The 18,422-nt window shown below is 42.3% G+C and overlaps 1 protein-coding gene across 3 annotated transcripts in view; it reads right to left on the reverse strand.

Moving 5' to 3' along the window:
• Nucleotides 1-936: 936 nt before the first annotated feature.
• Nucleotides 937-18,422, reverse strand: part of LOC140722969 (NACHT, LRR and PYD domains-containing protein 3-like) — a 37,251-nt gene continuing 19,765 nt past the window's right edge. For 2 of the 3 annotated variants that reach the window (XM_073037591.1, XM_073037592.1), the window contains 6 exons: nt 9,140-9,311; nt 8,980-9,045; nt 5,605-7,342; nt 3,151-3,237; nt 2,843-3,010; nt 937-2,679 (listed from right to left, as the gene is read on the reverse strand). In XM_073037591.1, the coding sequence (XP_072893692.1) occupies nt 2,592-2,679; nt 2,843-3,010; nt 3,151-3,237; nt 5,605-7,342; nt 8,980-9,045; nt 9,140-9,311 (2,319 nt within the window). In that variant the 3' untranslated portion in view covers nt 937-2,591. The remainder of the gene's footprint in view (nt 2,680-2,842; nt 3,011-3,150; nt 3,238-5,604; nt 7,343-8,979; nt 9,046-9,139; nt 9,312-18,422) is intronic. The other variant, XM_073037593.1, reaches the window with a different exon arrangement.

An 18,422-nucleotide genomic window follows, 5' to 3' on the forward strand; every position in this document is an offset into this window, starting at 1 on the left:
GGGTGCCTGGAATGCTCTGCCTAGGACGGTGGTAGAGGGAAATGAATTATGGACTGTTAGAGATGTTAAGATAGGCACACTTGTACGGTGATTGGAGGAAAGTTTAGTGGAAATATCAGAGGCAGGTTTAATGATTACAGTGAGTAATGAGTGCCGAATGTATTAGCTTAGACAGATGCATTAGGAATATTTCAGGAACTCTTAGATGGGCACATGGATGGTTTTAAGCTGGAGAGTGATAATCTGTGCTTGAGATAGTGGAAAGGAGGATCGCCCTATAGCTATTGGAACAGGACGTGGATTGTCATGTGAGCAGCTGGTCCTGGATCTGCAACTATTGACAACAGGCTGATATTCTCTGAAGAGTATTGATGACGGGTAGGGTCACCAATTCTGTAAAGATACTGCACAAAAGAATGCAATGGCAAAGCACTTTGGCAGAAAAAAAGTGCCAAAAGAATAATAACGATGAAAGAACATGATGGCCCACGTGATACAACATGACGCACAATGATAATGAAGAGCAGGAAGTGATCAAACTATGAAAAAATACAGCCTTTATTTTGAGAGGGACATAATAAATTCCAATGTTTTGGTGCTGCAGAACAAGGGTAATTAAAGAGGCATGATAGATGAACTGCCGCTATTAATTGGGAAGAGATGCAAGTCGTAATAACGGTGGAACAGCAATAGTTAGAGTTCCCCGGAGAAGATCAGAGGGTGCAGCTTCGATATATCTTAAAGATGTAGTCTTATTCAAAAGGGAGCACTAGGAACTAGGAATGACAAGGGAGGTCCCGGACAGTATAAAAACAGAAGGAAGGGCAATACTTCATGGGAGCCACTACAAATCTAATCTTTTTAAAACCCCAACGGAAGACAATTTAAGAAAAAGTCATTAGATAGATAGATACTTTATTCATCCCCATGGGGAAATTCAACTTTTTTCCAATGTCCCATACACTTGTTGTAGCAAAACTAATTACATACAATACTTAACTCAGTAAAAAATATGATATGCATCTAAATCACTATCTCAAAAAGCATTAATAATAGCTTTTAAAAAAGTTCTCAAGTCCTGGCGGTAGAATTGTAAAGCCTAATGGCATTGGGGAGTATTGACCTCTTCATCCTGTCTGAGGAGCATTGCATCGATAGTAACCTGTCGCTGAAACTGCTTCTCTGTCTCTGGATGGTGCTATGTAGAGGATGTTCAGAGTTTTCCATAATTGATCGTAGCCTACTCAGCGCCCTTCACTCAGCTACCGATGTTAAACTCTCCAGTACTTTGCCCACGACAGAGCCCGCCTAAATGATTAAATATAAGCTAGCCAGTAATATAAAAGCTGCTACCAAAACTATTTTCTGACATATAAAGGCCAAAGGGAGGTGGGAGCGGCTATCACACCACAGAAAAAATGACGCTGGTGTGCGGATTGTCGGTGGTTGGGGGTTCGGTAGGGAGTCAATGAAATATTGGATTATATTAATTGCATTTTCCGTCAGTTTCCACTGCGGACAAATACAGCGCAATGGCAGAAATTATAGTGTCATGGGATGAAGTGACTATAGTTACAAGGAGAAGAGAAGCGAGTCGTGTAGTGGAGGTGAGAGACTGGGAAAAGATCGGAAACCACACTGAGTTTAGTGGATCAGGCTAATGAAAGATCGGGAAAGGTTCAGGGCTGGAAGTGAGTAGTGGGGGAGGAGAGAAGTCGGAGAATGTTGGTGGAGTTTAGATGGCAGTGACAGGTGCAAGGATAGTGAGAGGGGAGCGGGGTTAATACGGCACTCGGGGGGTGCGAGGAGAGAGCTGCAGGGAAGTCAAGGAGGGCAAAGGTCCATTCGTATGCTAGAACTGGGCAGACCCAGAGCGGTGAGCGAGAATTGCGCATTGGTGCTGGAGTGAGGAGAGCATGAGTGAGGTAGGGGGGTGAGTTGTGGAAGGAGGTAGAGGTGAGGATGCTAATGAGTGGAACATGGGGTTTCGAGCAAGGACAGAATGGGGAAGATGTGTTGGTCGAGCGGAAAAGCGGCACGAGAGCACATGGGTTTTGAGGGGGATGAGATCGAGTAATCTCTCTCAGTCTGGAAGAGAAGCTGCTACGCCAATGTAAAGATGTCTAGACCGCTGCTGCATGATGCAGGGTCAGCGGATCAGCAGTAACTTTAGGTCACTGTTTCTCCTCAGGTTCAACATCATGACAGGAATGTTCAGCTTAGGTTTAGGTGCAGTCTCCGAGGACACTGCAGATCCAGGGTCGCACCCGAGGTATTTGTTGATTTATCATCATTGTAAATGGCTGTACAAGAGTAAACAATATACTGTCCTCACCAAAGTGGGCAAAGTAATTCCCTCCAGGATACATCCAGCCTGGGGCCCTGGTGCATTGACCCGGGCTCTTCCTGTTTGTGTAATTGTGCAGCACATCCCCACCCCCCTCCGGTTAAAACCAACAGACGTGATCAAGGAAATTAAAACTGGACAGTCATCATTAAACGAATAGATGGCCGTTAAAAGTCTGGGGGAGTATGAGTTCGGCCAAAATGGCCTCAATTCCACGTGAGATGACTTTGACGCATTTAGTTGTTCACGTGGTCACGCTCAGTCCAGGTCTGGGATCCTGCAGAGACATCAGTTCCTTCTTCCCAGTCTCACTGAACTGATTTCTCCAAAGCCTGAAACAGATGGAAGAAGAAAGAGGAAATAAACAGATTACACAACAGGGTCTTTCACGGGGAACTGGGTTAATGCTTCAACAACACTCACAGTCAAATATCAGCAGAAACCCTGCGGATCCGCTGATATTTGATCACATTGAACATTAACTTAAACACTCACCCGATCCACTGCAGACTCGGGAGCGTCAGTATGAGATGACGAAGAGCGGGGACAGATCGGTCCGTGAGCCAGTTGAAACTCAAGTTCAGCCCATTCAGTGATCGGATTGTACTGAGAGCAGAGACGAGTTCTTCGGCACTGGAATCTCTGAGACCGATATTGAACAGCCTGGAGATGAGAGTGAGGGAGGGTGAAGGACACAAAGTGAAAGGACACAGCAAAATCCCCCAGTGTTTATACCCAACATAAGTAATGATTACAGTCACGTTGAGTGTCTGAAACACAGTCTCCTGGAGTCTGGTACTTACCATAATTTCTGAATTTTACATTCTGGGTTCTTCAGAGCCATAGACAACAGTTTCACTCCTGGATCTCCCAGTCTATTCTCCCCAAGTCTAAACGTAATCAGAGAAATTGATGAACTAAGTGATTGAAACAGTGGGCATCACAGGATTTCATCACTCAGGTACTTCCAAAGCAAAACCACTCAGAAAGTCACTGACCAGTTCACTTACTGTCAATGTCCCTCACTGACCAGCTCTGGAGCATTAATGAGTATAAACCTTTAAATTCCCCAGTTGCTAATATCAGATCTCTCTACCGCATCTCCTTCACCCCGTGGGGTCTCTCTTCCCCATGCCTCTGAATTGAGAGGGTCAGAGGTGAAGAATGAGACAATATCCATGGGTAATGGTGAAAGAGAACCCCAACAGAAGACTGAGGAAGGAATAGTCTCACACAAGGAATGAGTATGGGGAAAACGTTCCTACAGGTGGAAGGGAAATGGCGAACAGAGTTTCTACTAGATGTTGGCTGCCTGGAAGAGACATTCCGCAGGAAGATAGATGCTGGGGAAGAGACATCCAACAAGAGAAAGGTGGACGGGGAAGGAAGATGCAACTTAAGGAAGGGGAATGGGAAAGAGCGATCCACAGAAGGAAGGGTGATAGGGATTCGGGATTCGGTAGAAAAGCCAATTATGAAGAGAGATATTATGGAAGGAAGGTAGTGGTGGGGAAGAACGATTCTGCAGGAGGAAACTGGAGATGGGGAGACAGCTTCCGCATGAGAGAATATGATGGGAATATTCCACAGGAAAAGGGGAGTGGAAAAGGGAGATCGCAGATGAGCAATGACGATGTGTAAGTGAAATCTGACAGCAGAAAGAGGCTTTTGGTACAGAAAAACCGCAGGATAGAGCGGATGGCAATGGAAGTTCCATACAGGAGGAAGGAGGAATTGGGGCAGAGATGAGACACGAAGAAATGGTATGGGGAAAGATATCCCGCAGCTGGAAGGAGGATGGGGATGAGAGACCCTACAAGAGGATAGAGGCCTGGGGATGAACAATGTTATACAAGGGAGTGTGAGAGGGAAGAGTGTTCCCGCAGCTGGAAGGAGGATGGGGAAGAGAGATCCTAAATGAGGAATGGGGATGGGGATGAAAGTTCCCAAAGGAGAAATGTAGAAGGGAAAAAGAGGTCTTACAAGAAGAAGTCTGGTGGGGAGATCCCATAGAAAAAGCAGGGAATGGGAAAGAGGGATCCGACATGATCAATGGCGATGTGCAAGTGAGATTCGACAAGGGGATGTTGATGGGTAAGACAGACCCACCAGATGAAGGCAGCGTGGTGGAGGACGATGCATAGAGGCATGGGGAAGACATACCCCACGGAAGGAAGGGGCTGGGGAAGAGAGATCTAACGGGAGGAGGCAGGTGAGGAAGAGAGATCTAAGGGGAGGAAGCAGGACTATGAAAAGAGTAACAAGAGGAAGGGGGTTTTGGAACAGACTTTGCACATGAGGAAGGATATGGGGAAGAGACAGCTCACAGGGGGAAGCAGGACTGGGAAGAGATCCGCACAGTAGCGGGTGGATGGTGAATAGTGATCACTACAGGAGGAATAGGGATGGGAAGGGAGATCCAACACGAGATATGGAAGAGCGGCCCAACAGGATGAGGTCTATGGGGAGAAGGGATCTCACAGGTGTAAGTGGAATGGACAAGAAAGAGCCCACTCTAGGAAAGGGGATGGGGAAGAGGGACCCGATAGGGATCCCACAGAGGGAAGGTGGATGAGGAATAGTGTTTCCTCCAGGCAGTTGGGGATGGGAAAGACAGATCCCACAGGAGAAAGTAGGATGGAGGAATAGATTTTCTCAAGGAGGATAGAGATGAGGAAATATGACCACACCAGAGGAAGGGATATGGAATTAGATCAGACGTCTGCTCCAGCCTGAATTCAGGTGTATATTCCGGAGAGGGGATGTGCACATGGGGACTGGGTATCAAGCAAATTCACACAGATGGAGCGATGGATATCTTCAACACGGAGAAGGGAAGGGGGACGACAATCTCACAAAGGTAATCTCTCCCTCTCACTGGGGAAGTCCGTTGGCACTCTCTTGCCCCTCATCGCAATGAAGGCAAGAAGTTCTGAATTAGCTGCTACAGTCAGTGTCGGAAAGTGAGAAGGAACATTGTCAATGGCCGTGTCACAGGCAGCGAGAAACATGGTCATTCCAGCGATTTACTACCATTAAACCAATAACCGTTGTTCACTGATCAGATGAATTCTCCAACACTCTTCACAAGGAAACACAGAACCCTCCCATCTTTTGGGGAATTACAGACGGATACCCTGGTCATTTGTCACAATTCTGCACGATCTGACTTACTACAGTTTTATCCAAATTCCTTCACATGGAAACAAAACAATGGGACAGCTTTACTGTTCAGAGTCAGACATAAATCAAGTTACCTCAACATTTCGCACTTGTGCAGCCCGGGACCCAGACGATGGATTCCTTCACACTGAATTTGACAGCGAGTGAGGTCGAGGTGTTTTATTGTATCACACATACCAATAAGATGTGACAAGACCGTACAGTCAACTGGGGTCAGCCGCATTCTACTGAATGAAATCTTTTGCTCAGATCCCAGTGTAATCTGAGCCAGTCCAGGATGCTGACACTCATATAGGTAGTACAATGCATTCAGCAGGCCCCTTTCAGCAGCTTCACTCCCAGTGCTTCCACTCTGGCGTTTAACCTCCTCCTTCACCCAGGCAATCACCTGACAAGTTGTTTGATGAGTAAATTGACCCAGAAACTCCACCAGGCCACGAGTTGTCATTGAGGAGGAGAGACCAGCCACAAAATGGAGAAATACCTCAAATCGCCTATCTGTAGTGTTGTGGGCTTTCGTGAGGAATTTCAGAATATCTCCGGGATATGGATTCAGGAATTGTGCGAGTGCAGCCATAAACTCTTGGATGCCGATATGTGGGAATTTGTACACCACGCTCCCGGCAGAATCCTCTCTCTCAAAAAGCTCCATTAGGAATCCTGAGAGGAACTGGGAAGGCAGCAGATTGTTAGTTATCAAATCTCCATCTGTAAACACAGTCTTCCTCTTGGACACTCCTGTGAAGGCCAACTGACCAACCCTGAGTAACACATCACGGGGGTTCGCAATCTCACCACTATACTTTTTCAGGATGTTATACATATAGTAGGAATACAGCTGGGTCAAGGTCTTGGGAATTCGATGCTTGTCTATGTCTACTTGTGTGAAGAAGGGTCCCAGTGCCAGAGCTAGGATACCACAGCAGGAGGGATTGTAGCTCATGGTGTACAGGTTCTCATTCTCCTCCATGTGTTTGAAAACAGCTGATGCCACCGCCTGATCTTCAAAATGCCGCATGAAATATCTGTTCCTTTCTTTACCAACAAATCCCATGATTTCAGCCCAGACACTGATCTCTGCCTTTTCCAATAAATGTAACGCAGAAGGGCGGGTTGTCACCAGCACTGAACACCCTGGAAGCAGCTTGCCCTGGATTAAACTGTACACAATGTCAGACACTTCACACCTCCACTTGGGATCTGGGCACTGGTGCTGACGTTCTGTGTATCTTTGACTGTCAGCAAAATGGGTCCTGTGCTTGAATTCATCCAAACCATCGAATATAAACAGCAGTCCTTCTGGATTTTTCCAGAACTTTCTCAGGATGTTCCAGAAGTAAGGATACTGATCCAGAATCAGTTCCCTCAGGTTTATTCCACAGTTAATGGAGTTTAAATCCCGGAATTTGAAACTGAAGACAAATTGGAATTGCTGGTATATTTTCCCTGTGGCCCAGTCATAAACAATCTTTTGTACCATTGTTGTTTTCCCGATTCCTGCGACTCCGGCCACTGCTGTTGAAATCCCAGATTGCGATTTACTCTGGGAAAAGCTGCTCTGGAATAAGTGATCAGCCCGTATTTTCTCTAAATCTCTGCAGAGGTGTTTCCCTCTCCACTCCTCATGGTTTCTGCCTCTTGCCAACAACTCAATGTCCACCAGTCTCCGATGTCGAACAGTAGAAATGATCGTGAGCTCAGCGTGTCGATCAACCAGCTGGAAAATCTTCACCGTCTCCCTTGTCAGGATCGTGTTCACTCTCAGTGTTTCAGTTTGTGCCCGCAGAGTCTCTCTGTGTTTCTGTTGAACATCTTCCATGGGAACAGAGAATATTGTTAAAATGTTAAATAGCTCAACTGACAAATAACTTTATAACTGCATTTCAACATTCAGTATTTGAGATTGCTTGAATTAATTCCATGTATATTAGGTCAAAAAATAATATTCTGTTCAACTAACAGTGATGGATGACCCAGAAAATATTGAATCCTCATATTCCTGTACTAATTACTTGTGAAGGTAAACATTCCCCTGATAGCCTATTGCAGTCCCACCTGCACTACTGTGGACTTTTTCATTTGCAACATGTCACGATTTTTTAAGCATTGTTTGCAGATTGTTATTTTTGATCCTGTGTGGAAACAGAGCAAGACACCGTGTAGTTTGGCAAAAGCTGCACACTTGAGATTCTCAGATGTCCACCGCTCGGTGCATGCAAAATGGAGCAGAATATGTCTGAGTACTCAAGTCAGTCAGCATCTGTGGAGAGCATCACAAAGGTTTCGGATCAATAACTATAGGAAGGACAAGTCAGATAATTGGTAGAATTTAATTGCAGGGATGGAAGAAGGATGGAAAGATGGAAAGGTATCATTGTAAATGGGAGAGTCCACACGCGTATGTAAGTTGTGTTTTTGGGGGAGAGTGGTGAAGTGTTGGCCACTGCTACTGGCTAGTCTGGCAATGGGAGAGTGGGGCTGTGATTTATTGACAATAAATTTGGTAAACTGGTTTATCATTTTCTCATGTACTGAGGTAAAATAAAAAAATATTTTTGCCTGCTATCCATATTTATCAGTCCATCACATCAGTACACTGAGATTGTACAAGGAAACACAGAGCAGAATAGTTCAGGGAAACAGCATTCAAAATAAGGTAGAAATCCAAAATATAAATAGCAGGTCAGCTTTTTTTTTTTGAAGAACGTCCAGAAACGGTAAGATTCAAAACCTAAAGCTGCAGTGCGGTAAACAAGTCTTATGCAAAGACACGCATAGTTATATACAGGGTGACCTAGATGTTTCTAAGTGCTGTGTAAGTGATAAAAACTCAGTTGTCACTCTAAAATGAAAGCTCAAAACCTTTTTAATTCAACCTTGCTTAAAGCTAACATCATTTTGTCTTTTATTTTCTAGTTTGCGATCTATCCACCTGAGATGTAATTTGAACAACATTGTCTGTGCGAAAAGTGCTTTTGAAATAAGATAATATTAATATAATTTATTTTCAGCTCTAGCTGCTACACCCTCAGGTAGCAAGAACACTCAATTCTCAATTGATTGGAACTAGTGGATTATTTTTTCTCTAGCGTGCATAAATATTGCTTTGTAGGCCTAACTGTTCGATGGTGTAATGCAGTGACTTGGGGATGCTGCCAACGTTTGATATTACTATTGGTACAATGTATACCCAGTTGTTGTTCTAGAGCATTTTGATTTTCTCTTTTCGTTCAGCATATTTCTGATATTTTTTTGTTGATTAATTTCTATCTGCTATATATGTTGTGTTCATACCGAATTTCATATGTTTGTATGAAGTGCGGAATCCAAAATTCCCTGATGAAATTATTGATATTAAACCTGATTCTGATTAATTTTGATTCGCAGGTTCTGCTAAGCCACAGTCTAACATTTGAGATGTGGTTTGAACTGCGCATTCCATCACTCACCTTTCAGTTGAGTGGGTAACTGAGTTAATCCTTGGGCGATGTTCATGTATTCCTGTGGATCAGGGCCTATTTAAATCAAAAGCTTTCATGAAAACAGACCTAATATAATTAAAACCTTATTTCAATGTGACTTTGTATTCATTGTATGGCTTTGACATACCGAGCTCCTGTATTTCCGTCAGTATTTTGTCCAACTTCGGCAACTCAGTCCTCATTTGCACAAAGGATTCCCACATCATCCTCCGGGTCTGCGAGCCTTTTCCCATCACCAAACTGAGGAAGAGTGCAGAACTCTCTCTCCGGTTACCCTTCTCTGTCAGTTCAGTGACTTTCTATGAAAGACAAACAATGAATTTATTACGGAGCAGGCAGAAAAGATGAAGCATGTGGAGGAAAGTACATGTTCATTGTCCCGGAAGCTTCATACCAGGAGTAGTCACTGGGCAGCTGTCTCATACAGTAAATCTCTGGATTCTGTCAATGACTGAAGGGAAGTCTAAATCAATACAGTGTAAGATTCGGGCTTTACTGACATTCTGCAGTAGATGCAGCGTGATTAATTTCCTCGATCCTTCAACGTGCAACATTACAGCTACAACATGTGACAAGAAGAACGCAAGGCAGGGGAGAGCGAAAGAGTGAAGAATGGATGGCGGGCATCACTGAATCGTGGCTGAAAGGAGATGATAGTTGTGTGCTTACATCCAAGGTACATATTGTATCGAAATGTTAGGCAGATAGGTGGTGGGTTTAGGTTGCCTTTGCTGGGAAATAAAAATTTAGAAAGAGGTGATATCAGACCTGACAATTTAGAAACCTTGTGGGTGGGTAGAGTTAAGAAAGTACAAAGGTAAAATGACCAGGATTAAAATTATATACAGGCCTCTGAGCTGTAGCTAGGGCATGGGTTAGAAATTACAACAGGAGGTAGGAAATGTATGCAAAAATGTCATTGTCATGGTGGATTTCAATCAATAGGTAGCTTTGGAAAATTAGATTGGTGCGGAATTCCAAGAGAGGTATTTTTAATATGCCTACGACATGCATCTTAGAGTAGCTGGTGATTGAGGCTACTATGGGAAAGGTGGATCTATATTCTGAGTTGTTAGTTATACTGTATTTGATTCGGGAGCTTAAGGTGCTCATAATATCATAGAGCACACCCTGCGGTTTCAGGGTTAGATGTATCGTGGATAAATGGAATTAAAAGGCATGGGAGAGGAGCTGGTCAAAGATAATTTGGAAGACGATAGGGCTGACAGAAGGGCAGGAATGGTTGGAGTTTCTTGGAGCACTTCTGGAGTCTTAGGATAGATCATTCCAAAGATGAAGATTTGTCGAATGGGTGGATGAGCATCCATGGCTGGCGAGTAAGCCAGCAAAAAACACAGGAAAGGGCTTTGAATATAGAAAAAGCAGTGGAAAGCATTCGAAGCTTTTTTTAAATCAACTGAAGACAATAAAAAAGCTGCAACGCGAGGAAACATGAAATACCAAGGTAAGCTTGCAAATAATATAAAGGAGTTTTTTCAAAATGCTCTTAAGTAATGTAAAGAGTGAAACCGAGACTATTGTAGGTATCGAACTGCTGAGAAATGTAGATGGTAATGGGGGATAAGGAATTGGCAGAAGATATTAGTACATCAAGTAATGTAATTTCAATTATTAAGGAGAAGGTCTTTGGGAAGCAGAAGGTACTACAGAATGATGTGTCACGTGGTCCAGATGGATAACACCATATCGGCTCTGAAAGAGGTAGATGAAGAACCATTGTTGAGGTATTCGTAATGATCGTTCAAGAATCACTAGTTTTTGGAATCGTTCTGGATGGCTGGAAATTTTAAATATCACTTCACACCTTAAAAAAGGACGGAGATAGAAGAAAGGAAACAATAGGCAATTAACCTAATCAATGATTAGGAAGATGCTAGGAGTCAATTATTGACGATAAGGATTTGGGGCATTTGGAGGCATGTGACAAAATAGGACAAAATCTATCGGGGGAATCTTGACTGACAAATATATTGGAAATATTTGAGGGAATAGACAGCAGGATCGATGCAGGAAAGTCGGTGTAGATTGTTTACTTAGATTTTCATGGGACCTTCGTATAGGTGCCGCACATGAGGCTGCTTAACAAGATTAAAAACCAATTGCGTAACAGGAAAAATACGAGCATGGAAAATGGGTTCCTGTTTATTTGGAGTTAGACATTTGGCTGACTGAAATGAAGCAAAGAGTGGGAATAAAGAGGGTCTTATTTTCTTGAATGCCATTGATTAGTTGTGTTCTGCAGGGGTAGGTTCTGGGACCTCTTCTTTTCGCATTGTACGTCAATGACTTTGTCCACAGAACGATGGCTTTATGGCCCAGTTTGTGGGAAATGTGAAGGTAAATAGGAAATCAGGAAGCATTGAGACAGTTGGGAGTTCATAAAAGCAAAAGGACAGAGTGAAAAAATGGACATAGCAGTGCCAGTTAGAAGACGGTATAGAGAAGTATATGGGCATGTAATTTGGTAGTAATGATGACGTAGACTATTTTCTAATCTGGAAGAAAATTCAGAATTCAGAGTTGCAAAGTGTCTTGGGAGAATTAGTGCAGGGGTCCCTAAGGGGTCGCTATTGATTGAGTCGGTGTTGAGAATGGCAAATACAGTGTTAGCAATTATTTTGAGAGGATTAGAATATAAGATAAATGTTATAATATTTTGGCATTGGCCGAACCTCACTTTCGTATTGTGATCAGTGTTGGTAAAAGATATGGAGAATCAAGAGAATGATCCCTGGAATAAAAGGGTTAATATAGGAGGAGCGGCGGGTGACTCTGTGCCTGTACTCGGTAGAGTTTAGAAGGACAAGGGCGACTGTCACGGAAACTGACTGAATGTTGAAAGACGTAGATAGATGTGGAGAGGACATTGATTATAATGAGGATGTTTACTGCAAAGGAGAGTCTCGAAACAGAAGACACAGCCAGCAAGGCCCATTTAGAACAGATGAGGAGGGACTTCCTTGGCTGGAGGTAGCGAATCTGTAGCATTAATTGGTGCAGACAGCTGTGGGCATTGAGTAATTGGGTATATTTAAAGCAGATGTTAGCACGTTGGCAACATTTACTGGGAGAAAGCAGGATAATGGGGTTGAGAGAGATAATAAATCAGCAGTGATGGAATGGAGGATAGGCCGAGCAACCCACGTATGCTTCTATGCGTTCTGGTCTTATGACTGATGTGTGAAAACAACACAATGTCCATGCAACTGTCTTGGGATTCAGATGTTTACTGCCTGTCACTAATCCTCTAGAATTGTGTCACATCCGCAATGCAGGAATTGGCTTCCTCATCAGCTGAGGAATTCTAAATTAAATATCTTCAACTATATTATCTTACGATGGATTGAAGATCATCGATAATGCAACTAAAATGGATGGATCTTAGAAACTGTTCTGAGAACAAAAACACTGCTGTGATATTCTGGAGTTAGAACGATTGATCTCCAAGATAGGTTATCAGAAGAGAAATGGAAAGATATTCCATAATAGGAACAACAGACAATCAGCAAAATTTCCTGAGGTTCCACTGCATTGGAAAATAATCCCAGTTTCACTACAACTAGGTCTGAGGAGTTACATTGTGAAAGGGATTCAAAGATGTAATTTCCATACCACTAAATTTGAAGACCTAAGATGATGAATTTATAGATGAACATACATATTTACAGACAACTCTCTTTACTGAACGGCGTGCTTTGGATAACACCTGTCTATTATAGGCAGCTGCACTGAGTCCCAAAGAGAACAGAGTCACTCACAGGTGCAAATCATTTTAATTTTCTAAAACCACACATGGCTGGACAGGTCAGAATTTGGATATGACCGTCAGTGTTTGTGAGGTCCATGGAGAGCGGCCTGAAATACCATGTTCATGTCTATCTTTAGGTAGATATTCAGCAAGTCAACAGTTTTCTTTTTTATTGGTTTGTCTTTTATCTGCCCTTTTTAGGGCAACCTAGTGATTTCTTGTGTCTAAGGTACTTCCTTAGAAGGTTGGCGTCATTCAATGTCTGTAGTGAGATGCTGAAGATGTTCTATAGGTCAGTTGTGGAGAGCGCCCTCTTCTTTGTGGTGGCGTGTTGGGGAGGAAGCATTAAGAAGAGGGATGCCTCACGTCTTAATAAGCTGGTAAGGAAGGTGGGCTCTGTCGTGGGCAAAGTGCTGGAGAGTTTAACATCGGTAGCTGAGCGAAGGGCGCTGAGTAGACTACGGTCAATTATGGAAAACTCTGAACATCCTCTACATAGCACCATCCAGAGACAGAGAAGCAGTTTCAGCGACAGGTTACTATCGATGCAATGTTCCTCAGACAGGATGAAGAGGTCAATACTCCCCAATGCCATTAGGCTTTACAATTCAACCGCCAGGACTTAAGAACTTTTTAAAAGCTATTATTAATGCTTTTTGAGATAGTGATTTAGATGCATATCATATTTTTTACTGAGTTAAGTATTGTATGTAATTAGTTTTGCTACAACAAGTGTATGGGACATTGGAAAAAAAAAGTGGAATTTCCCCATGGGGATGAATAAAGTATCTATATATCTATCTATCTATCTATCTATCTATCTGTCTATGAGTTATCAGATTCCTGCATGATAGTTTGTGTTGTACAGAGTTTTTCGAAGATGTTACCAGGAGATGTTGACGATGGTTCGGAAGTGGATGTGATCCACGTGGACTTAAGCGCACATTCGGACAAGATGTCACTTCATTCGGATATCGCCCATGTATGAAGAGAGAGACATTGAAGTGGGTCAATAGTTCCCAAGCTTTAATGTTAACAAAGTTAGAGGGAAAGGAAAACAATAAATGCTACAGCAAACAGGCCGTTAATTATTATTTTCAAATGGGAAAAGAAGCCAACACTGCAGCTGAAAGGAATAACTAAATATATATATAAAAAAAAACAATGAAAACTGGTAGTCTTCAGAGACAGTTGACTCGACTGTCCAATTTCTCATGCAAGACCAAATACAAGCAGGCAGTGAACTGATGGTAAACACAAAGTGCACTGCAGATGCTGTGGTCAAATCAAGACGCACAAACAAGCTGGATAAACTCAGCAGGTCGGGCACCATCTGTTGAAAGGAGCAGTCAACGTTTCGGGCCGAGACCCTTCTTCAGGCCCTATAAAGAAGGTGGGGGCAGGGTGGAATGTGCCAGGTGAAAAAACAATCAGGGAAGATTAAGGGGTGGGGGAGGGGATAGGCAGGATAGCTGAAGAAAGAATCTAAGGGGAAAGCACTATGGGTAGTAGAAGAAGACAGAATCATGAGAGAGGCGATAGGCAGCTAGAAGAGGAGACAGAGTGAAGGTTGGATGGGGGAAGAAATTACCGGAAGTTAGAGAATTCGATGTTTATACGAAGGGGTTGGAGACTACCCAGATGGTAGATGAGGAGTTGTTCCTCCAACCAAAGTTTGGCCTCATCATGGCAGTAGAGGAGGCCATGTATGGACATATCCGAATGGGAATGTGAAGGGGAGTTGAAGTGAGTGGCAACCGGCATATCCTGTCTGTTGTGGCGGACGGAGCGTAGGTGCTAGATGAAGTGATCCCCCAATCTGCGTAGGGTCTCGCTGATATAGAGGGGGCCGCAGCGGGAGCACCAGATGCAATAAATTACCCCAACAGACTCACAAGTGAAGTGTTGCCTCACCTGGAAGGACTGTTTGGGGCTATGAATGGTGGTAAGAGAGGAGGTGTAGGGACAGGTGTCACACTTACGCTTGCAGAGATAAGTGCCAGGTGGGAGATCTGTGGGGAGGGATGTGTGGACCAGACAGTCACAGAGGGAACAATCCCTGCGAAAAGCAGAGAGGGGTAGAGAGGGAAAGATGTCCTTAGTGGTGGGGTCCTATTCATTTCAGTTTTCAATCACTTTATTGATTTCCAAATAAAGAATATACAAATTGGAAGAGGAGTTTAACAAGTAGATAATACAAAAGACATATCAACAGCAACAGTTAAAACAAGTATATAATATCAAAATCAAATAAGTAAAATATTATGTTGTTATATATACAATGGTAAAAAAAAACAATTCATAACAATCATAAAAAAAGATTGGAAATTTTATTAATAAGGAAAAAAAACACTAACTAAACTGAAACAAAAAAGAAAAAAAAAGAAGAGAAAAAAAGGAAAGAAACAGAAAGATTGGGCAGTCCAATTGAGGATAAAATTAGAAAAAAAGAGAGAAAAAAAAACACATCCTTCCAGTCGTCTCCAAACCTTCATTGATAAGGATTTTCCCCAAAGAGAATAAATAAAAATAAATAAATAAAAATAAATTACCGTAGATTCCGGACTACAGAGCGCACCTGATTAAAAGCCGCTGGCTCTAATTTTAGAAATAAAATCAATTTTTTACTTGTAAAGGGCGCACCGGATTTTAGGCCGCACCGGATTTTCGGCCGCAGGTGTCCCACGTTGTAATATGAGATATTTACACAGAAAGATATTACACGTGAGGATTTTTTAACTTTGAATTAAATCCATATGGTAACTAAAACAAATACATATTGCAAATGCTTTTTTTCGAACCGTGCCCGTAACGCGGCTACTTTTAAATATACGTTGCGTATACTTCTTTACTGAACAACATTCCAATATCTCCTAACGACTGGTAAAAAATATCTATACTGCAGCCTACCAGGAAAAGTTATTGATCAACTTTAACTTAAAAGCAGCGTTCGCTCAGATCCAAAGCCGCTCGCGTAATGTGCTCCCCCCCTCCTTTCCGTTTATCGCAAACGGCATTTAAAAGCAGCGTTCGCTCAGATCCAAAGCCGCTCGCGTAATGCGCTCCCCCCCTCCTTTCCGTTTATCGCAAACGGCATTTTTCCCACAAGACGCGGCGAAACCGGGTGTGACGTCATAGCATCCCGCGATGTAGTACAGAAAACAAATATAGTTAAAACTCTTCTAACTTTAACTAGAAAATGAATTACTAAGCGAAAATATTATAAACTAAATAACTGCCATAAAGGCAGCACAATGCTTTTCTTCGAGTGTTTTCCATGTTGATGAGGGTGAGTACAAATGACTGATTTACAATAATTTAATTGTGAAAGTGCGCTTGATTTATCGTACAATTTCATTGGACCTCTGTGAACTACTCATCAATTTTATTGGTCTACTGTTATGAGGCAAAATGTTTACGAGGCGGCATGAAAAAAATCATGTATTAGCCGCTCCGTTTTAAAGGCCGCAAAGTTCAAAGCTGTTCAAAATGTGGGAAAAAAGTAGCGGCTTAAAATCCGGAATCTACGGTAAATCATGTGAAAATATTGAATAAAGAGTCACCAGACTTGTTCAAAATTAAAGGATATATTAAATGTCCAGCTTGTAATTTTTTCCAAGCTTAGACATGACATAATGGAGGAAAACCAATAGAAAACAGTAGGCGGTTTCGATTCTTTCCAGTGTAGCAGAATGGTTCTCCCAGCCAGTAAAGTTAAAAGAAGCTATTGCATGTTGGGCGGAAGCAGATACTTTGCTTGCTTCCTCTGGGATAATCCCAAAAATTGCTGTAAGTGGATTAGGTTGAACATCCATATCTATAACTTTAGATAATATTCCAAACAGATCCCTCTAAAAATTACTTAAACTCACACATGACCAAAACATATGAGTTAGAGTAGCCACTTCTGTGTTACATCTGTCACAAATAAGGCTTATATTCGCAAAAATATGCGCCAATTTATCTTTGGACGTTTGGGCCTTGTGTACTATCTTAAACTGAATTAAGATATGGCGTGCGCAGATAGATGAATTATTGACTAAATAATACATTTTACTCCATTAATTATCTGAAAGTGAATGTTGAAGTTCTACTTCCCAGGTACAATTGAATCCAATCATTAGGCAACATGCGAGCTTTCATTAACTGTTTGAAAAGGTTTAACCTGAAAAATAACATAAGCCAATTTGAAAAGCAGGCCAAGGGGCAATTCGGTAAAAAATCATGTAAGAAATTCCTAACCTGTAAATACCTGAAAAAATGTATATTAGAGATATCATATTTATCCATTAACTGTGAAAAAGACATTAGACAGTCTTGTAAAAACAAAACTAAAAAAGTTTTTATTCCCTTAATTTTCCATGTTAAAAAAGCCTTATCCAAAGTTGATGCTTTAAAAAAGAAATTAGAATAAAGTAAAAAAATCATTTAATTCAAAAAATCTATGAAATTGAAACCAAATTTTAAAATATGTTTAACAATAGGGTTGAGAGCTTGTCTACCTATTCTGGAGAGCGAAAACGGAAGAGGAGCTCCTAATAAAGAAGCTAATGACAAGGCGATCTTGGTCGTCTATATCATAAATCCAAAAAGTAATATAACGAATATTAATTGCCCAATAATAAAATCTCCATCTTTTTTTGATTTTTGCAATAAATGTCTATTCACTCTAGAGCTTTTATTATTCCAAACATAAGATAAAATCAAAGAATCTATTTTATCAAAAAATGTTTTTGGAACAAAAGAGGGAAGGTGGGTTCCTATTGAATGTGGCGGAAGTTGTGGAGGATAATATGCTGGATCTGGAGGCTGGTGGGGTAATAGGTGAGGACAAGGAGAACAGGGTCCCTTTTGTGGTGACGGGAGGATGGTGAGGGCTGAAGTGCGGGAAATGGAGGAGATGCGGGTGAGGACATCATTGATGACGGCAGAAGGGAAACCACAAAACCAGTGAACCGATGTTGTGCTTCCATGAAAAGAATAGAGTTAAATACCATCACAATGAAATAATACTTAGCTGACACATGCATATTCACGAGCACAATTGCTGTGTTTGCTCAGCTGCCGAATCTGCGATTGTAACAGGAACCACTTCACTTGGCTCCTGAGGCACAGCAGACTTGTGTGCGCTGGAAGTCGTGGATGAGTGACTTGTCCATGATGTTCTTTGCTGGGATCCAAGTGCATTCTTCTGGACCATACCCTTCCCAGTCCACAATGTACTGAATTTTACCACGTACCGGGGGAGATACCAGGAGGTACAGCATAGATCAGAGAACCATCTACCAACCAGCAAGAAGGGAGAAGTGAGGTGACTGTGCCTATGGAAGAGGTAGTAAACGGTTTAAGCTGGGAGCCATGGAATACTCGATGAATCTTCGGTGATGCTGGTAGACATACCCTATACGAAACATTGCTGCCTGCCTTTTCTGATTCAAGCAGTCCCATGTAGCTTGTTGCTAATTTGTGGCTCCCTTGATGACAACAGTACTGCCTGTCCTGGGACATAGATGGCCACTGCAATTCTCTCTTTATAAACTCCTGGGTCCGGTGCATTGCTGGATCCCCAGCCGGATGAGTTGTGTGCCCTGCTTTAAACACGGTAGGCGCTCTGCATCAGGGACAAAAGCCGTGAGAACGT

This window comes from Hemitrygon akajei, unplaced genomic scaffold (genome assembly GCF_048418815.1).
Source record: "Hemitrygon akajei unplaced genomic scaffold, sHemAka1.3 Scf000095, whole genome shotgun sequence".
Lineage (NCBI taxonomy): Eukaryota > Metazoa > Chordata > Chondrichthyes > Myliobatiformes > Dasyatidae > Hemitrygon > Hemitrygon akajei.